Below are 24,653 nucleotides of genomic sequence, written 5' to 3'. Positions count from 1 at the left end.
TTCTGTCCTACTACACGCAAAAGATGATGGCAACCAACGATCTCGGTTATTTCATTGATCTCTACAAGAAATCTACAGCTGAGATTCGCTCGAAAGTGTTGGTTGCGATAGGACGGACAACAAAATTGGATGTTTACAGGCGAGTGGTTGATTTAATGGTATCTAAAACGATAAAAGCACAGGACAAGATTCACTTGTCCAGTTCATTGATGAGTAACCTTGATTTCAAGGAGTACTACATTCACTACTTCTTGGAGAACTTTGAGAAGATAAGGACGGCACTGAACGACAATCTTATGATGTACGTCGTTGAGCAGGTGGTGAGTTGGACACGTGATATTGAGTTTATGAAGCGATCGATGACGACTTACGACATGACAAATTTCTCACAGGCATATGCAAGGGCACTTGAGAAGGCGCAATATCGACAGGACTTCAAAAATAATAAGTAAATCATTTTTTGGCCTTCTTTTTCTTACGTTTTTTCTCTTTCTTTACATGGTGAGAGATGAAAGGCACACGCGCAGCCGTAGCGTACAAACCGCATCGCTATGCCATTTTAAATTTCATAAGCATTACAGGCATGCAAGGACCAAATTTAAGATGTATTATAACGATGCTATAATGTGCGCTGCAGCTGAGAGAATGTTTCGTGCAGACCACAACTTGTGTGTTGGTGTTACTGCTGTGGTTGCAGCATATCATTTTTCTGAAAGTGTGCCTTGTTTGGTCATACCATACAAGCAGCACATGTGATAGAAACAACGTTGTCAACTTGTATTACCATGCCATTGCAGTATAAGCAGATCTTTACACCAGATCAGTAGGTAAAATGTTTTTTTACATAGAACAACGAGCATTAGTGCCATAAAATGTTTATTTGAGCATTACAAACAGATACATCTCCTTTTTTCAATTCTCTTTGCGTACTTCTTACGGTATAGTCCGAATTACTGTCTTGATCGATAATGCGGCACTTGGTACGTTAAAACTAACTCAGCATGGGCTGTTTTAACAACCATACCGCCAAGTATTGTGCTCAGGCGCTGCCTACAACGGAGCCTAAACGAATTTGCGAGCAAATGCATCAATTTGACCAATCCTTTGTTCACATTTTACAACAAACGATGGAGCACCTGCCACCTTGGCTCACATATGGCACGAAAACACGGATGATGGTACCGTGGGAGACAAAATGGTATTGACCTGCACACGAAATACCGTAACTAAATCGCTGTGTATCCTCAAAATAAAAGTTTATTAAATGGCACGTTCCCTCATCCTAGCAAAATGAGCAATGCTTCCCTTCTCTTTTATTATGCTGACGTGGTCTCCTCTGTTCAACAACAACTTTTTATTCTTGAGGTCCTCATATATTTCCTTTTGCAGCCCAGTAAATCCGTATTCATTGCTTACCACAACCTCATAGTTACCGGGGAATTTGTACTTCGCCCTTCTTAGTGCTTCGACGGCGTGCTTAACAAACGCTGGCTTGGTTCTGATAGCCAACACCCTCTGGTTCATGTCGACACGAGCACACAGCCCGTAAGGTTTGCCAAATGCCCCTCGCATTCCGGTTTGCAACCTGTCAGCACCTGCACAGCTCAACATTTTGTTGATTCGCAAAACATTGTACGGATGGATCAGTACTCGATAATGGTATCCGTCTTTTCCTGCCGCACCGAACATGTGTTTGTTAGCCGTTACACGAGCTGTCTCCAATGCTTCTGAGCTTATCTGCTCCTTTGCCAGTGATTTGAGATAGATCATACACGGAAACTCATCAACATGCGCACTTTTCTTACCAATGTCATGTATCCTTATCTTAGGATCAGGCACACCCCTGCAGTACTTGGACTTGATATATCCCCGATTTTTCTGGTACCGGTAGCATCTTCCTGGTCGTCGTCCCATTTGGTGGGGTTAAATTTTTTTCAAATAAATTTTTGATCAAAACGAGGTCGAGCGGAAAGGGACGATGTCAACGCAACTTTCAAGAAAAGGATGATGCGTGAACATGCGCTTAACGATCTCAGGACTCGGCGAATACTCACTAAAATGGTACTACTGGTATCTACTATGAACATTAGCCCTAGTACAGTACAACACGCTCAGAACATGTCGTGCTTCTCCGTTAAACTGTTGTAAAGAGCGTAAATAACCGATTCAGCAACCAAAACATCGGTAGGCTGCCTCTCAAATTTTAATGAGCTGCAAATTATAGTTGTTCCAGGTTCAACACAGTTACTTAATCAGTAGACAGCTTTTATTAATCTTATAATAACCATATCCACAAAGAGAAAGACACATTGAACACGTACGTATGCATATTATCGGAAGAGCCCAGTGCATCACTGCAATGCCGTGCAACTGTGCCACATTTCTTAACCTTCTCAATCATTTTATATCTATGCGGTCAATCAGAGCAAACGTTTCAAAGACCATAAAACACGGCAACAACGTTCTAAGAACCAAATGATCAGCATTGTACTTCGAAAAGGCATACGTTTTTTATGTTGACAGGAGAGGAAACAATTTCAGGATTTACAATCTCAATCATCCATTTGTCATCCATGAGTGCTTCATTTTTGAACATGGTACTCTTTACATATTTCTGAGTGAACGGCCTCATTCAAATGATACGTTGTGGTACGTACGACAAGTCCTTTTATTGAAATGCTACGCGTTTGGCAGAATTGATGTACCAGGTGGGCAATTATGCGCATTCAATACTTTTTGAAAAACTCATCGCTAAACACCCGAGGCTTTTCCACCTTACTCTCGTAGCACTCTCCAATGTTGCTCATTTCTACTGTTCCATCTTTCTCCTCCTTCACACGCAATCTACTGTTAACCGTATACATTACCTCTTCGATATCCTTTTCCGTAAGGTTCTTCCTTGATTCTTCCTCTATTTCCTGCAGCCTTTCAATTATCCTGTGCAGATTTTCGTTTTTGTCCGGCATTTGTTGTGGGGCTCAATCGTGATTGCAAATTTTGGGACGTATAAATTTAAGAAACGATTTCGAATCAGAACTGCTAACGAGGTGATGTAAATAGCGATTTAAATCGGTGGGAACTACAATATGTGCGATCACGCGTTCCGATTCACTCGCAGAACGGATAAAGGGCTGGTCAGAAAATCTGCTACGTGTGGAGGGACATACAAATAAATGCTTTACCATGAAAAAATAGAAGTGTTTAATGCTGAATGGGACGCTGTGTTTGCTTTCTAAATTTTGGGCTTAGGAACAGTTTTACTGTCTAAATCATCGAAGTTAAGAACACAGCCCTATCGCTGAAAGCATGTATTTATACCGCATTCAGAGTCATCATCGTATAGAAACTGTATTTATGGCTAAATTAGCCTTTTCATGTAGAAAGGCATTTCCTTTTTTATGTATTCCACGAGTTTGTAGTAATCACCGTTAAATTTGTTCTTTCTAACAATTTTGGTGCTTTCAACCTCGTAAAACGCGTCTATTATTTCTTTATCGCTCACATTTTTCATCTCGCTCACTTTAAAAAGGAAGTCCTTCATTGTGGGCACCAACCTGCTCCTGCTAAGGCCCTTCTTCATCCAGCATAGTATAACGGCTACGTGTAAGGGCTTAAATACCTTCAAGAAATTGTAGAAATCGCATCGTTGCACTCCGTACTTGTGCGACAGGTACGTGCTCCTAATCAATTCTACAGGTATTTTGCATCCTTTCAAATAACCGAAGAATATTTTGACATTATTGAACCGCGATCGGATCCGTCTTTCCATTTTTTCAACTACCATTGCGTTTCTGGTGGTTAGAAATGCAAAGCTGGAATGATCCTCCAACTCGCCATAGAGCGTTTCATCCTTGGCACCATCCACATCCAGGAAATGCACGTTATCGTGGTGCTCGGCACATCGCGTCTTTATGAGCGATTTAACGACACATTCGATGTATGGATCAATAAATATCAAGAGCGCATGGTCCTCCTCACACATAATACGGGTAATTGCTTGTACTTGATCGCTAAACTGCTCTTGTATGACTGTTTGCATTACCTCATCAAAGTCAGATCCTTTCTCCATGATATTGTCGATAATACCCTGTGGCGACAACACGCTCTGCTCACCTGATAAGTTCTGGTTCTCCAATCGTTCTGCATTTACAGCTTCCTCCATCAATTGGTAACTATCCTTTTGATTCCCGCTTGGTGTGTTGTTAATCACCTTTCTATTTATTTCATCTGGATTGGAACCTTTCTGCAATATTTTCACAGTGCGCCCTTTCAATTTACGAGCCCTTTCGATGCCACGCCCGCTCACTACCCTTTTTTTACCTACTGACTTGTCGGATCTACCGACCACGACCGGATAGTCCACAGCCTTTGATTGCGATTTGTTTGCAATGACCGCGCTATTTAAATTTTCTTTCTCTTTCGTATCATCATCTTCCAGGTTAACTCCTTTCACTCCGATAATGCCATCGCTACTACCAACTGTGCCATCTTCCGCACAAATTGTCTTAGGCCCAATTCTGATCCCTTGTTTAACACCACCCTTCACAGTGCTTATACCCGTACTTCCCGTCTTTTTTCGTGTAGCCTTAGACACACTTCTTGCATTCAGCGCTTTCTTCGCACGATCTATTGATTCACGAATTGTCTTATTCTTTGCTATGCCACGATCTTCCGAAACCTGCTCATTCACAATCCCTTGATTTATTACGTTCTCTTTCTCGTTCCTGTTCCCAGCCATTTTTCCCTTCCTTGCACGAAGTTGTGCCTTTCCTCTCACTTTCTCCCTTTTTTCTTCATCAATTTTCTCCGTCTGATCTTCAACTAATACTTGATCAAGTACCTCATCCTGTGCCACAATACGGCAGTCATTCATAATGCCTTTAGTGCATCCCCCAGCACCCTGTCTGCCAATCTTTATACGCATGGTGCTTCTTTTCTTCTCCGATAACACATTCACACAATCAGCCGATGCATTGTTACACTTTTTCGTTTTCTTTCTTACACACAGCGTGATTCTCTTCCTTTTCATCGCGGCAATTTTCTGGTATTCCTCGTAAGGGGTGGTATAGAACGAAAAAAATGGTACGGTACAGGTTTTTTGACGAGCAACGGATGTTTAGTTGAATTCTGCGCGTGGCAAAAAAGGACAGAACGATTCGCTGGTGATCAAAACGCAAGCGTTGTAAGAGAGACACACTTAGCGGAGTGATCCGGTTGTGCGAACGGATAAAATATATTACAAACCTGTACAACGGACCATTTCCTAGATAAATCGCTGTTTTCTTGTTATCAATCACGAATCGCTAAGATAAAACGTTCTGAATGTCGTGATGGATGTGCATGCCATCTTCATACTATGCCCCATTCTAGCGCAATCATCCCATCGCACAGCAAAATATGCTACCACGACAGCGTGTTCAAAGAAGTTCAATTATCTTTTACAAAAAAGTATTGCGTAGAACACAAAAAGTGCCGATAAGTTTGAGTAAATCGGCTCGGCATACGATTTATACCGCTCACAGATATAACCGCTGATGTTTTGATCTGGAAGTTTATTCAAAAGTTTTCTACGTGTCTGCGAATTGAGGCGATAACTAAACGATTTTTAGTGACAAAATGCTTGCGATCGGTCCCAGCACACTAGAAAAGTATTTTTCTTGAGTGTTGATGGTGCGAGAAGGTAAATAACTGGCTTTTTATAAAAAAAACGTATGTGAAGTTACCGCGGTGATTAGCTCATTTTATCTGATAAATTTTGTTCTTCTTGGTCTACTATCGGTATATACAAGCGATTTGTAGCTAAAAACGTATTTAACTGCACATTTAACGTACAAGAGAAGTTATTTGGTCGTTCTTCCACAACATGAAGAACAATTTACCTATGGCAGCAAATATGAATGTACTTCTTCGTTTTTGTTGCTCTACCACGCTAAAGCATCTTCTTTTTATTGCCGGTTGCATTGTTCCACAATATTCTTGCTATGCGTTGAGTTAATTCTATTCTTTGCTTCATTTATTGAGAGACTGAGACACTTTTGGGACAACTTCCGTTTATAAACAGATTCGGCATGTACAGTTGATTCCTTCCGACCAACAGGCCTGAACCTTTCTGTTATTGAGCATTGCTCACTCCTGTCGTACTGCACGCGTTGTGCAAACCACGGTGAACAGTGTTCTCGTGTCGGTTTAACACTTTCACATTTTTCAGTTTTTGTAAAATAAAAAAATTTTTGTCCATCCCATGTCATGGGCTGCACAAGAAGTACCGGAGTGCAAACTGTTCAATAAATTCGCATGCAAGGGCGTAGAGGTAAACGATGTAACGCTCAAGCCATTCATAAACGTTGACTCAACCGTCATCGTGCCGCATACTGCAAGTAGGCTGCAGAGACAGTACAACGGAAAGAGCCGCATACCTATCACCGAGAGATTTTGTTGCTATCTTATGAAAAAGGGAAGGAACAGCGGCAAGAAACTGTTGGCAATGAAGTGTCTTGAAGATGCTTTCACAATCATTCATATTTTAACCGGCCAGAGTCCTTTGCAGGTGTTTGTCGATGCCATAGTCAATTCAGGCCCAAGAGAGGATTCAGCACGTATTGGCAGGGGAGGTGCAATGAAAAGGACATCGGTCGATCTTTCTCCAACTAGAAGGCTCAATATTGCCCTGTTTCTCCTGTCAAAGGGTATCAGAGAATCGGCAATGAAGAACCTGAAGACCTTTGCCGAGTGCATCGCCGAAGAGCTCGTAGCTGCTGCGAAGGCATCGGCAAATTCGTATGCGGTTAAGAAAAGGGATGAGATTGAGAGGGTTGCCAAATCTAATAGGTAAATTTTCATGAGTTAAGGACTTGTATGTTTTACTTTTTGAACACCGGGCTAACGGGGCGCGTTTTTGTTTCTCTGTGTGCCTTGTCGGTGTTGCGCTTCATCTTTGAGATGAATAGATGCACAAAGATGGCCTTTTTTCTGTAGGACGGTTTGGCGGGTCAAAAGTATTATTTTAAAGCGCTATACCACGCGTGGCAGGTATGTCGCGTGTCTGTTTCGCTTGTGTATAGCTAAAATGTGTTGACACATCTGATATGGTTGCGATGATCATACCAAATAGCAATCTCAGATTTTACACTTTTTTCATTGTATGATCACAATTATTCAGTCTCTACATACCGTTCCACGTGTTTCGCTCTGCAAGCCGAGTTTTCGCCACTTACCAAATAAATTTCTTGGTCTCAGCACACAGCCTTAATTTCTAAAAATTTTTAGCCCTCCGATAAATAACATGCGAACCGAGGTGATTAAATACAAAGAAGATTTAGAGACAAAATTCATAGTTAAGAGAAAGGCTTACGGCAAGGGAAGTAGGAGCTGCCGATCGTGTTTTACGCACAACGGACTGATCAGGAAATACGGGTTGAACATGTGTAGACGGTGTTTTAGGGAATATGCGAACGATATTGGTTTCAAGATTTACGATTAAAACTTATTTGCTTTATCTGCTGATGTTTGGTTGTTATGGCGCGGTTTTGCAGCCTGTTCGGCACCAGTTGATCTTGTGTGCCGTGATTCGCGCTGATATAGCGATAAATACGGTCTTTCTTACAGGTGACAGTTTTTGTGCAAAATATGGAATTATATGCCATCATATCGGTAGTTTCCTTTTTTTTGTAGTTGCTTAACGTTCATCATTTATTACGACGTTTCATACCAATAATAGGTAGGAAAATGCCTACATGGGCTCAGGTAATGCGAATCGGTTGATGGATGGCTCTAAAGTCCCTGGGAATCAGCGGTGCTTCCTGGACCAGAGGATACCTAAAGGAATATCTGCAAAAAATAAACCTGTTGGAAATGGTATTGTACCTTTACTGCATCCAAAGCACTGTTAAGATTCATTTTGTTCGGCGAATACGTTTGACTCCGCATTCATTTGTTCAGTTGATTAGGATTGTTTTTTTTTCGCCTCGTACATTTGTTACGAACTGTAAGAGCGTGATCATTGAGGGAAGTGGAGGATTTTACGGTAACATGTCACTTGTACCATTCCTTAAAAGAGCGTGACATCGTTGCTGGTACATGCCATGAGGTATAGAAAATTAAAACGTACTGTGACAGCCTCACCATGGCTGGTCAATATCTCTAAGATACGTTTCAACAGCGCTTTTATTGCAATCGTGTTAAATGCCTCTCACTGGCCTTAAGCCAGTATTTGTTTGTGAATAACCCAGGACTTTTGATTGCACCAGGTGCAGCTCCGGCGTTGTGCGAGTTTGATTGAATTTCTATTCTTGCGGCACGCTTCTACTTTTATAGTTTTAGGCGGCAACTCATTCTGCTCCATCAAGAGAATGTCACAGCAATAATTCTCATCGTGCGTGTAACGACACAAAAAAATAGATTATAGGATGGATCAAGTGAGGATAAATTCACCTGCCTGAATAATCTGGCCTGAGCACTTCGAGCAGATGCACCTCATTTAATTAGAATATAGCTTTGCTTGTTGTCCCTGCTAAAGCCTTTTATTAACTAGCCTATAAATATACTAACTTTAAATAAATACCTAGGAACTCAAACTTTCCAATTTTAGCTTCAGAATGAGCTGCAGAGCACCAAATATTATCTTTTTCTTATTGCGCTTGGATGCGGTCGTTTTATCAATAAAATCTGATATTGCCAACAATCCCAAATTTATGGCGGTTCGTCGCCTTAGTTCACATTTGGAATGCAGTATTTTCTTTGCTTTGTTTGACAGCGTGTTTTTTTGTGATTTTTTCTTTCTCTCGCTCAGGTCTTCGATCATACTTATGAGATAGTCGAGGTTCCTGTACTCATTATATTCGTAAGTTTTTAACTTTGTCTTGAACTTTGCATATAACGTTCTGAGTTCATGAGCCGGCTTTGTCCCAGACCTGTCAGCGATGCTCTCCTGTTGTTGAAAACAATCGCCTCTTGAGGTGTAAAACTTGGTTGGTCTCTGACATGGAGCCGAATTATTTACAAAACTGTGTTTCGTTACCGGAATATCAAGCTCGTTATGTACATGGTTAGGCATCGCTTCAATATTACCGTATATATGACACAGAGAATACTTGTTTATAGTTTTTCTGCCTCGCATCCAGCCAGTTTCGCTAATATTTTCGTTAGAAAAGCGATGGGTATTGAGAGCGCATTCTTCACCTACGGTTTTTGCACAAAACATGTCGGTAAAGCGGTCATTTGTATCAAAGTTGCACGTAGAACTGCCAAGAAACTCAACAGGAGGCCCTTTTTTCATGTGTTTCATCGTGCTCATATCGTTGATACGTGTGTTGTGACAGGAGTTTTTTGACGCCATATCATCGATATCATCATCATATATGCCTCGTGATGGCCTGTACATGTTGCTATTGACTTTAAGATCTGTCATCTTGTACTCCTCTTGTAAAGCGTGCGTGTCGTGCGAGCTTGTTACAGCACTCTTTACGTCATATGAACCATCCATGGATCGATAATCTTGAACTGTGACCATGCAGTTGCGCTTATATGCTTTTTGTTTTCTACCATATCTTTCATAATGTTTTCTCAGACTGCTCTTTTCCGCAAAATTTCCAACGCTATGTTCAGATCTGCTACATTCATTCACCGAGTATATCTCGACAGGCGATAGCTTATGTTTGATTGTTGAGTCGTTAGCGTGGTATATCTCGTCAGTAACACCTCCATTTTGGTTCTTGTCTGTCAAAGCCAATTCATTCGTTGTATTGGTTATTTCATCATTAGCCTCATTATGTGCGGATGCTTTATCGCCAGATTGCTCGTTTTCACCTTTCATGTATCTAATATCACAATTATACTTCCTGTGTGTTACTCCATTGTCATTATCTCCCCCCTTTAAGACAGTATCTGTCGCATCTTGTCCATTATCGTATGCTTGTGCCGCTTCATCACTCGATTCGCTGTATTTGACCGACAGTTTTGCCAAAATGTCCAACTTCTCGAACTTTGTCATGCGATTATGAGCAACCTTTCTCTTATATGTCCGATATGACATTTATTGCCGTCAAAATATGATTAAGTTCTTTTTAAATATCAAAGCTCATCGCTAAGTGTTCCACATGTCATTTTTCCTATAATGTACTGATAATTTTTACAATAAATGTCACTCAAAAGTCATCGTGATAAATTGAAAGACAAAAATGCAAAGTATAATGTGTTATTGCACATATTAAACCGTAAAACGACGATATCTCAAGATGAACGGCTTTTGCTGGTTACAGGATAAATAGACCGGTCAAATAAAGGCATTTATATCAAATGGTAGGTTTATGGCAACGATGTGTAAAAGATATCTAATTATGGACGGAAATGAATAAAATTTAGCTTTAGTGAATTTCTTCTTTGGTATTCTATCAAATGTGTGCTGTATGTCCTCCTGTACAACGTGAAAAATCAAAGATATAGCAAAATTATATTATGATTTGAATTTTGCCCAAAATGTGTCCGTGATCAAAATCGGGATTCGGTTCTTATAGTGACATTTGCGAAATGGCATTAATGTTATTTTTCTGAAGCTGTCATTTATAGCACAGACTATTTTCGAACATATTCATCCATTATCTCACTCATTTCTGCGCTGGCAACGTGCCTTCGAACATATTAGGAATAATGAAAGATGACGTGCGGAGGAATATTTCATACACATGAAAAAAGAGATTAGATGTTTGGATCATGGAATAACACGTTGTATGTGCACTATAGTATCAATTCTAGCAAATATAGATATCTATGACCTGTCATATTGTGATGTTTTGGAGTATCAAAAAAATTACAGAATTAAATGCAGTTCATAATTAAACTAAGATTTATTTGAGTTTTGATGAAAAACACGATTTTAAGGCATTATTGAACGAATTCAACGAATAAAATGTTTGGCTTACAGTTTAGACGGATGACTTGAATATAAATTTACGAGCACAAAAAAATGAAGTGTCAGATCTTTTAAGATTTTACATTGTTTATATGCATATCCTTAGTTTTGCGCACTAAAGATGAGTATACCTATTTGAGCGGTTCCATCGTAGTGGTGTTGAAGGAGATCTAGACTGTCGACATTCGTTGTGCCATCTGCATCAGCAAGATTTCACTCGCCTGAGTTGTCCTCCTGACCAAAATATCATTCTACAATTTACCGTACAAATGGGAATAAAAGATGGCTGGTATTCCCGTTCTACCTGTCTATTCCAGGATTAACACGGTTTTATCGATAGAAGAAATGTTGTAGCGTGGCAAGATGCGTTCTATAACGGGAAAATGTTACACGTGGAAAATAGAACAGCACAATGCTACTGTAATTTATCTTTTGTTGTGATGTTATAGTGCTGCTTCCACGATTCGTTTCGTGTTTCTCGTGCTCATCGGTCCCATAAACTTGGTTGTTCATTCAACGTGGTTCTGATATATTTTAATATAGAAAGTGATCTGTGCCAAGTCAGCGGAGAGTTAGACATGTTTTATTCTTTTGGTTTACTTATGTGTTTTTTCGTGTGTCAGAGCGTGTATTTCTCATAACAATGAGGTAAACAGCATTTACTTGTAGGTTAATCGGATACACTGAGACACTTCTAAACGCAAAAAACGATTTATGTTGGCAATGATCAATAATTCATATTTATAAACCTAACTAATCACACCTTTATACCACTAAATGAGCCCAGTCTTATACCGACAGCGAAATATTCGAATTACCACACATATCCTACCAAACTCTTTATTTCACCTACAAAACATCGTTTCACACAAAATGATGCAACAACCAACCAAATCAATAAAAATAAACGTTCTGCTCACAGGTTTGAAATCCTTTGTAAAATGTGCACTAAATATAAATGTTAAACCAAAATTATCTTGAAGATAATTCTCAAGATCAACTCAACACGATAAATTGCTAGAAAAATTCGTGTAAAGTATTTTTGCCGAGACAAAATGGCGAATACCGCGTTGCAATGATAAATTAATGTCACTCGGTGAAAAACCTTTAATCACAGTTATGTTGCACGTTAAGCAGTGATGATAAAACGCATCTTGTATTTGCAATTATCAGAAATGCTTCATCTAGAGGTGAACTCCTGCAGCTATATGAAGACAGATTAAATTTATTACATGACATCTGTTGCAGGAGTGTAAGGCATAAGATGCACAATTATGAGCAAAGCATCAAAAACAAGGAAAGGTAACCGCAATATGTGACAAATCATGTTTAAAATCTGCTGAAAACATTGCCCACGTTATTTTTAAGATGCAGCGCTCATTTGCGTGGTTGAAATAAAGGCAAATCTAATTTTAAGTCCACTTCAAATTAAATAACAAAATATGCACAATATGATGAGATCTACCCGTACTGTATGGCAGGCACAGTCCCTCTGGAAACAGCAAGTTTACGAATCTTACACCTGCTAGTCTGCCATTGATATGGTGGTGGTCTGTCAAAAAAGTTAATTTGATTAAATCCTGTCATTATGAACAATGAACACAAATTCTCTGCTAATTGGAAAGGCATATATCGCTTTAAAGTGCATCGTACGACCAGCAACTCATTACATTGGACCATGGTAGATCACAGGTAGTGTAGTTATGCAGGTCTTTTGTACATGAGTTTACCGCTCGTGCATGGCCGTGTTACAGGCATTATCATTGACTAACACTCTTTCCTTTTTTTCTGAGCTGTGATTCGTTCTCAGTTTGGTCTTCGGTAGTACTTATCATTTTTACTCCCGAAGGATACATCATATAACGTGATATGAGGGAGTATCGGGAAGATATGCTTGTCTGGGAGCTGTTGTATGAGGAGATGGACCGAAGTGCCTCTAATTAAAAGAAACGTATGTGAGAGCATAATCCTAGGAGGTGTACTGTCCAGGAATAAATACGCGGTTCGGCTTACACAAACTCTGTCAAAATCAATTTAATACATTCGTAAATCACAATTTAGACCACTTTTTTACCATCATTCACTTCATCTTCATAAAAAAAAAGAATTTCTGTGATACGTGATTCAAGACTGTCAATAGAACCGGATGAGAAAGAACTGTTGGTGTCTTCGCAGTACAAACCGGTTTCCGTTGCATATATCGGTATATCATGACATTTTTTACCGTATAGAATGTCACGAGTGTCTTTACACTTTTTGCGCATGTGCGCTATTCCAAAATAGACTAAAATTATACTTATGATGTATAACAAGAGCATAATGCACAAGAAGGCGTTCGGATGCGTCCTATATACTTTTATGACTGCCAAATCAAAAGCTTGGCGGAATTCGTATTGTTTGATCATTCGTGAGAGGTTTTTTGATACCACTTCTTCGTACGTAGGCAAACCTTCCATGTTCTATGGGCGTATACATGTTGATAAATGACAGAATTTGCCTTATTGGCAAAGCGGATTAAAATTATCAACCAAGCACATAAATTAAGTAAATTGTGGCGGTTCATAGCGCGTGGTGTTGCATGCGCCAAAATCAGTTAAATATAATACGTTTGGACAAGCGAGTCGTTGTTTAGTCGAGAGAAAGGCTCTTATCGGGCTGAAGGCTCTTACCTATCCACCAATTCGGATGAGGCGTTCGCACTGACAGCATACTTCTTTTGAAGTGTAGTAGTAAATGTTGTACTGCTCTGATGTTACAGCGCAACTAACATGAGCTGTTTCAGAGACCAAGCTAGCTCAGAATGTCTTGCGAACACGTTTTCGTTAGAAATGTTTTTTATTCGGTGTTTTTACCTTCTCCACAACACATAGTAGTCTTGCACTCATCGGCACATGAACAGGATACTTCGTCATTATCGATCTTTCTTGTTTTTTTAACCAGTTTTCTTATAAAATAGACCTGCATTGTGCACAAAAATAGGTTGAACAGAACTAGTACAATCCAAAAAATGGAGCTGTTTCCGGTTATTGTTTCCAAAAGCACATTGTACAGCCTCTTGCCCAAGACTTTCATGATAAGCTTTGATGACCAGCTTATTTTCATATCGCCATACGATTCTATGTGGGGCATTTACAATGCTACACCAGGCTAGAACAATAAATAATCTAAAATATTCCCAGTAAGACAAGTTTTTGATTAAGACTCGTAAAAGGAAAATTTATTACCAAATGTAAGAATTGTGCGTAAAAATGATACCGTAGAATGTTTGAGCACCACGAATGTGTATTTATACGCGTATAACATAATTTGCTGTCCACAATGTGTAGCTTTAGCCGTCAAGAATTGCGCGTGCAGGAAGAACAACAGTAAATTTTCTGTAATATGCTCAAAGAGCGAAACTGAAGCGATATTTGATTTGAAAATAAAGTTTTGATCGATTTACACTGTTAAGATAAGCAAACAAAGAACGCATAGATCAACTGTATTTGCACGTGTACCACCCATAGTAAACGGCATACGGTATTGTATCATTTGTTCTGTCATTTATTCTAGCAAGAGATTACTGGAATGAATTTAGCTCTTTGTGTCAGTAGAAATTGAAAGATTGCAAGCAGGACTGCTATTACGAGCCAAACTGAGGCTTGCAACATTTTCGGGCGTATGAACCTGGGCCAAGAATTATAAAAAATGTTAATTATATAAACGTTGAGCATAGAACAAGCATAGAACGCTGACTCAACTTGACCCGACCTGCACATCGTTCCTAGGATCCTTTCCGCCACAGAAGGTCCAAAAGCCTTTGCATCGTGTCGTTGTTTCGCCAAAAGACCGAGCGTGGAAGTACATGTCTAACATAGTTTTTGAAAATTTGGAGGGGTCCCCTCATGAACTTCATTGCTAAAACACTCGTCAGAATGTTTCTTTACTTTGCCGCGTATGTTGTCCTGAATCTGGAGATAAAATACAAGGAATACGCGCATTTTCCTTTGTTCGCTCTTGTCTATGTTTCGTGCCTTTTTACGGAGTGTATAGTAGCAAAGAGATATTATAACATCAAAAAAGTGAATACAATGGAGGTGTTGCTGGCATTCATGCTTTCATTTATTGATTTTCTCACCATTTACCTGGTCTATCAGATGGCATCACGGCAGTCGCACATGGTGTTTGCGCTCTTCACAATTACTGTAGCATGTCTCTGTGGGTTGTATGATCAGGAGGACAATTTGCTGTTCTTCTTTGCGGTGTTGTTCCTGTGCTCGCTCGTATATTCCTTGGACACTTACACAACATTTGGGTCGGCCCCAATCGATGACATTTTTGAAAGTGTCATGGTGGATCGGAAGCTTAACCACGCTGCTTTGGCACTCGTTCTCATTATTTTCAGGGTGTTTTTTGTGGACTCCCTTGCTGTTCGCTACGATATTTCGCATTTCGTGTACTCGCTATTTTTTTCGCTTTTTGCGGTCATATCGACAGCCAACGACTTTTACAAATTAACGTTCACCTACACCAAGATTTACATCGTGCTAGGAGCCGTTCTATCCGGTATAATGCATGCCACGACAAACCTGTGCGATTTTGGAAGCCTGCGGTGCATATTGCTGGTGTATTTGGTTACGTTCGTGTTCATTTTCTCGTATGTGCTTGACTTCAACGGATATGTGTTCGTAAAGAGTCCCCAGGAAATGCTTTATGCCCTGCCTGCTGTGTGGATCTTATGCTTTATCCTATTTGTCGTATCGATCCCGTTGGTCTACCACTGTGTCACGTATTTCACTACGTAGCAAACATGTATAGAGGTTGAACCGTTGGAGCGTAACAGGTGGATAATTAAAATATGATCAGCCACTCGTATATCGTACGTTTAGAGATACATAGGCCGTTTTTCGCTCATAAAGACCACGATAGCAGCGTTTTTGTGGTTTTAATGCACTCGTTCTCCGTCTTTGCCATATTTTTTTCTGTATGAGAAATGTTTCAAGAAAATCATGTGGTCACTATCTGCCGTTCGCTGCCACGAAGAACAAAAACCTTTGCGCCATATTTCGTTTTGGTCAGATCAACTTTAAGATCATTGGGCAGTTGCTCGTCGCTCCTTCCGTAAAAAAGGCAGAGCATCTTTTTTCGTTATAAATCATTCATTTATCTCCTCAAAACGCACTTTTCTTGCAGAGATGGCACCGCTATAAAATGAAGAGTGTAAAAAAATATTTTAAATAAATTACAATCAAAAAGACGAATCGTGTTAAACACATTTATCAAAACACGTTTGCTCACCGTTGATGTGCACCCATGTTTGATATTCTATCTTGTGATTCTACAGAACACGATTCTCTACCATACCGCTTAGGGGAGGTACCTGAGTTAACGGGCAAACCTGGGGTAACCGCAGCACCGCCAATTGGCCGTATCAAATTTTGTGAACCTGATTTAAAATAAATTGCAAGTTATATGTTCTCAGTTTGATGCGCCCACATTCTGACACATTCGCGCAAAAGGTGATTAACACGGATATATGCGATCGATACATCGTTTTGATCGCAAAAATCGTAAAATAATGTTCTTTCCGTTATATTGCTGGTGGATGTTTCTCTCACAAGAAATGTCCATTTGACCATATGCGGACGAGCCGTTGAACGGTATTTTAAATTGTGCAGCAAAATGTTTTAAGGCTCAATTTGCAGGCACGAACCGACAAATTGGCAGCAACTAAATGTTTGAAAATGGTACTTTGGTGTAATGTTGGGTTCGTATGGCCTGCTAATACAGTAAGACGCAAAAATACACAAATGATGGAATGTTTCGTTGCAGATCGTTCTTGTAATGTGACACGCAGTGCAGACGGTTACCACGTATAAGCATAGCAATGATGTGATCTATCGTATTTTACGGCCAGGTGTAAACAACGGTTAAAGTAATGAATTCGTCATTATTACACGTTGGTAGGGCCACTCTCCCGGTTCCCTCCAATTAGATCGGTGCTGTAGTGCCCAACAGCACAGAACAGCAAAAACCTGCAGCAATTCGTTTATTTTGCTATTCAAGCCTATTCCTACCCACTATCTTTACCTTTAGACTACACCAGCAGCACTCCACAATATCATCATTTTCCATTTCCAAGTCATACCTGTGTCCGCATTGGCAAAGCGCTCTCTCAATCTCATCAACACTAACCTCCCTTACGCTATATTCGTTATACTTCAACTGATTCTTTTTGTAATTGTACTCACTTGTAATCTTGTAGAGGTGCGTGCTGGTCTTCGTTCTTATGGGATGGTACTTCTTGATGGCCTGCTTGTATGCTTGGTCTAGATCGCTGTATGTATAATTCCTGCTGAGATTGAGATATGACATTTTTTCACTTCCGTATTTTGTTTTGAATAGGGGTGTTTTATTTATAGTTTTTGATCTTTGTGTGACAAATGAGAAAGAAAGAGAAATAGCAGTGATTGACAGTTGAAAGAAAGCGAAATGGATTAAGGAGGCATTTAGGGCAGCTCAACGGCACAGAAATGCGGTGTTTTTAGGTTTGGTAAGAAATAAAATGGAACGTAGCGGTAGTCTTAGAGTATCATACGGTAAAACATCGTGTCAATGAGCGACAAGAGGATCATACATGTGTGGGTGCAGCTCATTAACAGATAGCAGCAGTTTTAGGAAACAAAGCGTATGCAGCACTGAGAAGAGAACCATCATCAACGAAGCGGATGGTGATAAAAAGCATGGATTCTATCTTAATAATGATTTCAACCTAATATCATATCAAAAAATGGATCTACTCACAAAAGCATGCCTGAGAATGAGGCTGGAAATGATCGCTAAAAGTTCATCGAAAATTGATGGAGCTGCCGTGAAAATGCGGCGTTATAACCAACGCATCAAACTTAGGCGGCATATGCAGCGATACGATTGGATGTTCTCAAAAGAAACAGTTCCATGAACGGGCACATGCTCGTACACGGTGAGGTACCGGACGTGAGAATGATAGATTTACCATAAATTGCCAATCTGTGCCTTGCTCACGGACCTTTTACAACGGTTTTGTGTGCCATGAGGTTATCCATTCATGGTACGAACTACCTTTGTGTAGTTGCGCGAGGGATAGGTGTGTATAGCAAGTAAATTTAGTCCTAAATTGCTCATAAACGGCATTTATACACACTGATGCATAGCCATACACTTTTCTCGCAACATTGCACTAATTTTTACGTTTCTTAAACACGCTCAAGTCCTCATGGCTCGTTAACCACCCTTTATGGCCCAATAACGAAGTGTTTGTGGCAGATGGCAATGCAAAGAAGCACCCTGATGTTGATGAGCATGTTTGACAGCATCGCAGCAATGTAGAATATGTGAAAGCACAAATGATCTGGGCACATGCTGATCATGAAAAATCCGAAAAGTAAGAATAGTCTTTGCCTGAAAACGGATATATCACCATGAAGATCTTTTTTTGCTCTGAAGATGATTTATTATTGATACGACCATGGAGATCGATTGACGTTCTTCGTCTGAGAGGTAAATTTACTTGCCAGTGTTTTAACTCCATTGTAAGAGCAAGCCTGTTCAGATTTGTAGATTGATCCGATCTATTTCTGCACAGAAAAAGGTATTTTTATCAAATTAGCTGTTTACGCCGTGTAGATATGCCATGGCACGGTGTAAACGAGACAAAGAGTAAATTCGGTATTTATTTGAACCGGTGATTGATCGGCAAAGCGCCTTTTCCTTGATTAGTTCGCTTTTGTGTTTAACTAAACATCTTCATCTACCAGTTCTCTTCGCCCACAACGTGGTAATTCCATTGGTATGTTCTAGTCCCGTGTAGATTCGGTATGCACCAAAATAACGTACTTCCACCTTGTATTGGACGATATACGTAGTTCTACATGTGAGGTATTGTTTAAATGGGTGCAAAGTTGTTAGTTCTCTCCTTCTTCCCATCAAGTACGTTTATCGTTCTATCCTTCTTCCCATCAAGCACGTTTATCGTTCTCTCCTTCTTTCCATCAAGCACGTTTATCGTTCTCTCCTTCTTCCCATCAAGTACGTTTATCGTTCTCTCCTTCTTCCCATCAAGTACGTTTATCGTTCTCTCCTTCTTTCCATCAAGTACGTTATCTATTTCATCTGTTCTCCCACAGCAAGAAGAACGCCCGCACCATGAACCGTTTCTTTGCTCAAATATGAACGCTCCTACAACGCGAAATGCTCCCAGATCGATCCTCAGTGATCTACACGTGATCATACGTTTAGGCCTGTGTTCTCCTGCGAGAGAAATAAACTCAAACTGTGCTAGACAATCACGTTTGAACACATGCTTCATCATACCGGTACGATTCGTTCTCCTTTGTTGTAAAACTCAGCGTGTTATACTTCTCAGGCTGCCGAAGTAAAGGGCAATCTCTCTACCTATCCATCTTCTGTCTGCCAAACCATTCGTTCGCGTCCTCAGATCATCACAAGGCGAAATGTAACAAAACAAAATTAAAACACTTCGTTTCATGTCCACCATAAAACAAGAAAAAATACGGCCAGCAATGTTACAGCTTGTAATCCTTGCGTACATCCTATCCATCCTAACATACAACTACGAGCACACATACACCAACATACTCCCACTCACTCATTTGCACCTTACGCGTAACCCCGTCCTGATACGTCGTATAACGCCACAAATCGTTCTCTCCTCATACAATCAGGACGAAAACAGCCTGGACGAGGAGAGTGACGTCCAGAACGAAACGAAGGATAAGGGAGGCTTCATGAGGAAGATGAAGAAGATGATGGGTGAGTTTGTGGAGGGCATAACGATCGGAAAGGTGCTGCTCTTTGGATTTGTGGTTGTTATCTCTGTGTTGATAGGCTATCAAATACGAAAGAGAGAGGAACAGAGCAACTATGTGCGACTGCCCAATGCAGAATAAGTAATCCTAGAATTCCAGAGTGATTAAATAAACATTTAGTTAGGAAGTTCGTGCGGGCATCACTGCTAAATATGAGGACAGCACGTATTTTATAGCGATTAGCACATATCCAATGTTTTAAATGAGGAATAAAAGGCGTTTCTTTCTGTACCAGGTGCAGCGCACAGAAAAGTTGTTTTGACACAACGCCTCTTCCCCAAATGGGCAAGAAAGAAAGATTTTTACTAAAAGTGCCGTGTAGATGAACAAAAATACGATTTTTTGCTTTTGTGCCACGGGAACAAATTGCTGTTATGGCCGAGAACTGTCATTTATTGACATTTTGCTCGCGTGTACATCACAATCGCGTCTTGATCTGAGGTTTCAGTCACGGATGGTCTATCGCTGGGAGAGCGTGGTCGGCCAATAAACAAGTTTCCAAAAAAGGAAATAATAGTATAAAATACTTATGCACACATCAAATATTGTAGAACCTATAGAATAATGCAACAAAGTAATAATTTATGATAAAACAGCAGATCATTGAGACATTCTGTGCGTGAATGTAGCAAAATAATCAGGTGATAATATTTGTGAACAAAATGCAGGCCTCGGTTCGGTATGTAATGACTTAGCATAGGGAGAGCAGCAGCTGAATGAGATGCAAATAAAGTAATGGGAGTACAACGTGGAAACATCAAGTTGAAAGGCTGTGAAGATCGGTTGAAAATGGAACAAGCCCGTAGAACTGCTGAACAGTATGTTGTTCGGTACGTAAAATGAGGTGTAAATGGCATGGCACGGAACATAAATAATCCAGAGCAAACAAACGATCACTGGTACATGCAGCAATGCTGCTGTTCTATGGCAAAACCGATAATGAGACGTTTAAACGAATTCTTATCGCGATGGAAAGCGTGATCTGTATGAATATAAATCTATTGGTGGTATGCGTAATACAAATCAGTGCGTGTGACTTAATGGTAGCATTTCAAGCACGAACGAGGCAAAACGATCAGCAAGATAGAACGACATCACTTACCTGTTTTGCAACAACGGCATTGCTTGCTGACTACGTACTTGTATTAAGCCTTGAAATATCATTTACCATCGAGTTACTGCGGTAGCCTTGAAATAATGCGTAGATTTTACTTCTTTCTCATTCAAATAACACAATCTGCTCATTACTTTAATTTCCCTGCAGCACTGCATCACATCTTTCGCTCATCAAGTCACGAAGACTTGCTTCGGTATAAACCAAAAAACGGACGCGGTGATGCACCCATTTTTTGGTTTGAAAGAGGTAAATTTTGCTTAAAACTGGTTTATACACATAGAAACGGTAAAGATGGCGTGAACAAATGCACTGCTGAAAATTTTAAAGGGAAAGAAGCAGAAATGTGCGTATAAACTGAGATTGATGGAGGAACGGACATAAAAAGCTTGCTCGTGTAGAAGTGGCGTGCGGAGGTGATGTGAATATGAACAAATGTTTTTGGTTATAAAGACATTTTAGAAACGGCTAAATCCAGAAAGACAAATCATGATGAGCAGTTTTAGATTCAATGATCGAGTCACACGGTCTAAATCGTAAGGATAGAATCACAGCGAAGGGAAATATCACTGATCACATCGTAAAAAAATTTTGGGTGGGTACGTCAGGATAATCGGCTAGCCATGGTTGTGAGGCGGAGCCGTACCAAACAGAAAGGATTTCAGGAATAACCGTGCGTGTACGCGATCACATCTCTGATTTAACTGGTACGCTTTCATTTTTTACGCGAAGTTCGCTTATTTGGTCCACCCTTTTACTGCAATTGCGTACTTATGCTTCATCTGCTGCTCCTTGCATCCCCATGTACTTTTTGCTGAACGAACAGAACCACGCCCTCTTTACACCTCCGTTGTTCCTTCCATGTACTTTTTGCTGAACGAACAGAACCACGCCCTCTTTACACCTCCGTTGTTCCTCCCATGTACTTTTTGCTGAACGAACAGAACCACGCCCTCTTTACACCTCCGTTGTTCCTCCCATGTACTTTTTGCTGAACGAACAGAACCACGCCCTCTTTACACCTCCGTTGTTCTCCACAAAAATTTTTATATTCAAAAACGGAAATAAGCAATAATTCTTTTACGCCGAACAAGGGGATTGCAGAACGAAAGTACACACAAAAACATTTGCATGTTGTGCAAAACCAAAGCAATTAATGTGCGTTTTATTATACGTAATAATAATTTACATCAAAATGACTGATAAATCGTTTCTTTCTATCTACAATACCGATCAACCGAACCACAACTACAAAACCATGCGCAACAGCAAACCGAAACACCGCTCAACTACGTCTTCTTCTCTTTCATTCTCACCTCCTTGGCCTCTTCCTTGGTCAGAAACCGTCCAGAGGGCGCCCTCAGCCTGTTCATGGCGTGTCTGTGCCTGCTCTCGTGCAGATAGCCGCTCCCATTGACGCTCTTTGGCCTGGTGATACTGTCCAAAAAGTCCCTCCGCAACTTCCTCTTGCGTATGCAGTTGAACTGATGGGCGTTCACGTACAAAGGCTGCTCGCTCATCTCATCAATGTTTATGAACTCGGTTTTGAATTTGCTCCCGAATTCCTTTTCCTTGAAATCTGGAAAAAAGCCCTCCTTGTATTCCGGCTTAAACTCGCTTCCGGTGCTCACGTCGTTGCTCAGTGCGCCGAACCCACCGCTCAACTCGTTAAAGCTGCTCGTATTAGAAATGTTCTCCTCGTACAACTTCTCCTTTTTGTATACGTCACCGTCGTAGTTTGCACTCTCGCTGTAATGGTCTCCACCCTCAAAACGATTCGTGTCTTCAAAACGGTTCGTGTCTTCAAAACGGTTCACGTTTTCGAAACGATTATTTGTACCAAAAGATAAATTTGTATTCGGAGTATTTTTAACTACTAAACGGGCATTTTCGTATTTTGCATCGTACTCGCTGTTTGTATCGTACCCCACTTCATCGTTGTACTTTTCCTTGTAGCCTTTGGCGTACTCGTCCTCATTTTTTGCATTTTCGTAGGTTGACGAATACTTTTCGGTGTGGTTTGTCTCATGCATGGTCTGCCTGTACACAGAGGGTATTTAAATACTTTTTTTCTTTGTAAAACTGAAAAGTTTCCTTTTTGATTGTAGTTGTGTTACAAGGGATGATAATACCGCGCCATTGGTGTGCGTGGCACGGTATTGCACGTCAATCATTGATGTGCTGATCGCTAATGGTGATCCTTGTCGTGGTTGATTTGGTTTTACCAATAGAATGCGGTTGCTGAGCACAATACCGTGCTTAAAACACGCGTACCGAGCACCCAATAGAAATCTACAGGTTAAACAACGCCCTTTGCCGGTAACATAGCACGGAATGAATGGGCAACCAATGATTAGGGCACGTTATTCGAAGCACCAGGCGTATTTTAGATCGTGAGATCGGCGTATACACCGAGTAATTGGTCATTTCAAGGAAATGACCGGCTGTAGCAGCAGATAAATTTTGTGGAAGGCGCACCAACGCTCCTTGCACCTCAACGCTGGTTAAAATGGTTTGATGACCGTTCATTTTCGCACAGCTTACGCACCCGTGTGTTCTACAGTGTGCTAATTTCCGGATGCGTGCGCACTACGAGGTTTGCTCGGCAACAAGAACAAATATGCCCAGCACTCGGCTTGTACGTGACATTCCTGTTCCCATCCTCCATCGCCAAACATAAATTTTTGGGCAGTTGATCGGCACTACCGCAACAGCAGGTGCGTTGAAGTGCACATTCCCGTTCAGTGAAATGAACGCACCACGTTGAATACGTTTCTGTGGTGTGTTCACGAGAAAAAGGCAGCGGTGCACACTTCAACCAGTGCTCATATTCTCTTTTGCACATTTTCTTGGTGTTTGTACCTTTTTGCACGTTTTTTCGGTCATCAAACGCAGCGTGATCAGCGGCAATATGATCATCAGCCGAGGGCCGGCATCATCACCAAATCGTTCAGCGAATAGAATTTAAATTTACAGGTTCACGGCGAAACAGCGGTTCGCCCATTTGATTGTGTTCAACACTCCGTTCGATTCGTAAAAACAGGTACGGATGATTCACGCCGTTCTATCCGTGGTAACTGTGCGCACGAATGGCAACCAAAAAATACTACCCGTGTTGCACTGCCGGTCCGTACCACACACGAGCGCTGAAGGCAACGCAGACACCGTGTGCGGATATTTTGCTGTTCTGTAGAACGAAGAACTGCGCCATCGAATTCGTGGTCAATTGCGATTCGGAGCAGAAACCGTTTTAAAATGCGGAGCACTTCTTTTCGTGCCGTGGCACGTAGGACAAATGTAACAACACGGCGCAGTTATTTGTGTGGTGAAAGAGGTGCTTCGTGGTTGAGTACAGACATGGTCGAACAGCAAATCACGTAAGTGTACGGTTGATAGGGCGGTATTGCCGTGCAATGTTCGGTACTGCGGTTTAAGACGGGCTCCGATGATGTTTGAATGATCGGGCTGGTGTCTCAACAGTGGTGCGTTTCTTAATTTGCACATGAATGCGCCACATCCTCTATCACACCCTCCGTGCCGCTCATAAATCAGTGCACACGTGTGTTTCATGCTTTGATTAGGCCCGATCAATTCGTCCTTCTCATATTTCTGATCAATTTATCACCTTTGCCGTGATTGTCCGATTTGATGTTATCACCAAATTTATGTTTTGAGGGTACCACTTTGCCAACGTGCCATGCGGCACATTTCCAGATCGCGGCTATCCGAGCTGCGTATTTTCATTTTATCGCAAAATTGTGATTTTTTTATTTATTTCTACTAATTG

The 24,653-nt window shown here is 40.7% G+C and overlaps 13 protein-coding genes across 13 annotated transcripts; 6 read left to right on the top strand and 7 right to left on the bottom strand.

Moving 5' to 3' along the window:
• Positions 1-2: 2 nt before the first annotated feature.
• Positions 3-452, top strand: VCUG_02229 (uncharacterized protein; the record flags this gene model as incomplete). Its single annotated transcript, XM_008077048.1, has 1 exon — positions 3-452. The coding sequence occupies one exon, from the start codon at positions 3-5 to the stop codon at positions 450-452; it is 450 nt and encodes a 149-aa protein (XP_008075239.1).
• Positions 453-1,239: 787 nt separating this feature from the next.
• VCUG_02227 (ribosomal protein L10.e) lies at positions 1,240-1,997 on the bottom strand. Its single transcript, XM_008077047.1, has one exon. It carries the CDS (start codon positions 1,912-1,914, stop codon positions 1,261-1,263), a length of 654 nt encoding a protein of 217 aa, XP_008075238.1. The 5' UTR covers positions 1,915-1,997; the 3' UTR covers positions 1,240-1,260.
• Positions 1,998-3,136: 1,139 nt separating this feature from the next.
• VCUG_02226 (uncharacterized protein) lies at positions 3,137-5,043 on the bottom strand. The gene has a single exon (XM_008077046.1). It carries the CDS (start codon positions 5,027-5,029, stop codon positions 3,359-3,361), a length of 1,671 nt encoding a protein of 556 aa, XP_008075237.1. The 5' UTR covers positions 5,030-5,043; the 3' UTR covers positions 3,137-3,358.
• Positions 5,044-6,241: 1,198 nt separating this feature from the next.
• Positions 6,242-6,850, top strand: VCUG_02225 (ribosomal protein S7; the record flags this gene model as incomplete). Its single annotated transcript, XM_008077045.1, has 1 exon — positions 6,242-6,850. One exon carries the CDS (start codon positions 6,242-6,244, stop codon positions 6,830-6,832), a length of 591 nt encoding a protein of 196 aa, XP_008075236.1. The 3' UTR covers positions 6,833-6,850.
• A 432-nt stretch (positions 6,851-7,282) lies between these two features.
• Positions 7,283-7,480, top strand: VCUG_02224 (40S ribosomal protein S29; the record flags this gene model as incomplete). Its single annotated transcript, XM_008077044.1, has 1 exon — positions 7,283-7,480. The coding sequence occupies one exon, from the start codon at positions 7,283-7,285 to the stop codon at positions 7,478-7,480; it is 198 nt and encodes a 65-aa protein (XP_008075235.1).
• A 1,080-nt stretch (positions 7,481-8,560) lies between these two features.
• Positions 8,561-10,030, bottom strand: VCUG_02223 (uncharacterized protein; the record flags this gene model as incomplete). Its single annotated transcript, XM_008077043.1, has 1 exon — positions 8,561-10,030. One exon carries the CDS (start codon positions 10,028-10,030, stop codon positions 8,561-8,563), a length of 1,470 nt encoding a protein of 489 aa, XP_008075234.1.
• A 2,933-nt stretch (positions 10,031-12,963) lies between these two features.
• VCUG_02222 (uncharacterized protein) lies at positions 12,964-13,362 on the bottom strand (the record flags this gene model as incomplete). Its single annotated transcript, XM_008077042.1, has 1 exon — positions 12,964-13,362. One exon carries the CDS (start codon positions 13,360-13,362, stop codon positions 12,964-12,966), a length of 399 nt encoding a protein of 132 aa, XP_008075233.1.
• Positions 13,363-14,790: 1,428 nt separating this feature from the next.
• Positions 14,791-15,803, top strand: VCUG_02221 (uncharacterized protein; the record flags this gene model as incomplete). The annotated part of the gene is made up of 1 exon (XM_008077041.1): positions 14,791-15,803. The coding sequence occupies one exon, from the start codon at positions 14,791-14,793 to the stop codon at positions 15,688-15,690; it is 900 nt and encodes a 299-aa protein (XP_008075232.1). The 3' UTR covers positions 15,691-15,803.
• Positions 15,804-16,919: 1,116 nt separating this feature from the next.
• Positions 16,920-17,274, bottom strand: VCUG_02220 (uncharacterized protein). Its single transcript, XM_008077040.1, has one exon. The coding sequence runs from the start codon at positions 17,258-17,260 to the stop codon at positions 16,943-16,945; it is 318 nt and encodes a 105-aa protein (XP_008075231.1). The 5' UTR covers positions 17,261-17,274; the 3' UTR covers positions 16,920-16,942.
• Positions 17,275-17,522: 248 nt separating this feature from the next.
• Positions 17,523-17,846, top strand: VCUG_02219 (uncharacterized protein; the record flags this gene model as incomplete). The annotated part of the gene is made up of 1 exon (XM_008077039.1): positions 17,523-17,846. The coding sequence occupies one exon, from the start codon at positions 17,523-17,525 to the stop codon at positions 17,844-17,846; it is 324 nt and encodes a 107-aa protein (XP_008075230.1).
• A 963-nt stretch (positions 17,847-18,809) lies between these two features.
• VCUG_02218 (uncharacterized protein) lies at positions 18,810-19,235 on the bottom strand (the record flags this gene model as incomplete). Its single annotated transcript, XM_008077038.1, has 1 exon — positions 18,810-19,235. The coding sequence occupies one exon, from the start codon at positions 19,233-19,235 to the stop codon at positions 18,810-18,812; it is 426 nt and encodes a 141-aa protein (XP_008075229.1).
• Positions 19,236-19,410: 175 nt separating this feature from the next.
• On the top strand, positions 19,411-19,879 carry VCUG_02217 (uncharacterized protein; the record flags this gene model as incomplete). Its single annotated transcript, XM_008077037.1, has 1 exon — positions 19,411-19,879. One exon carries the CDS (start codon positions 19,411-19,413, stop codon positions 19,831-19,833), a length of 423 nt encoding a protein of 140 aa, XP_008075228.1. The 3' UTR covers positions 19,834-19,879.
• Positions 19,880-21,982: 2,103 nt separating this feature from the next.
• On the bottom strand, positions 21,983-22,919 carry VCUG_02216 (uncharacterized protein). The gene has a single exon (XM_008077036.1). It carries the CDS (start codon positions 22,897-22,899, stop codon positions 22,156-22,158), a length of 744 nt encoding a protein of 247 aa, XP_008075227.1. The 5' UTR covers positions 22,900-22,919; the 3' UTR covers positions 21,983-22,155.
• Between the last annotated feature and the right edge of the window lie 1,734 nt (positions 22,920-24,653).

This window comes from Vavraia culicis (assembly GCF_000192795.1).
Source record: "Vavraia culicis subsp. floridensis unplaced genomic scaffold supercont1.49, whole genome shotgun sequence".
Lineage (NCBI taxonomy): Eukaryota > Fungi > Microsporidia > Pleistophoridae > Vavraia > Vavraia culicis.
The sequence above is the reverse complement of the archived record's forward strand: the minus strand, read 5'-3'. Positions and strand labels throughout refer to the sequence as shown.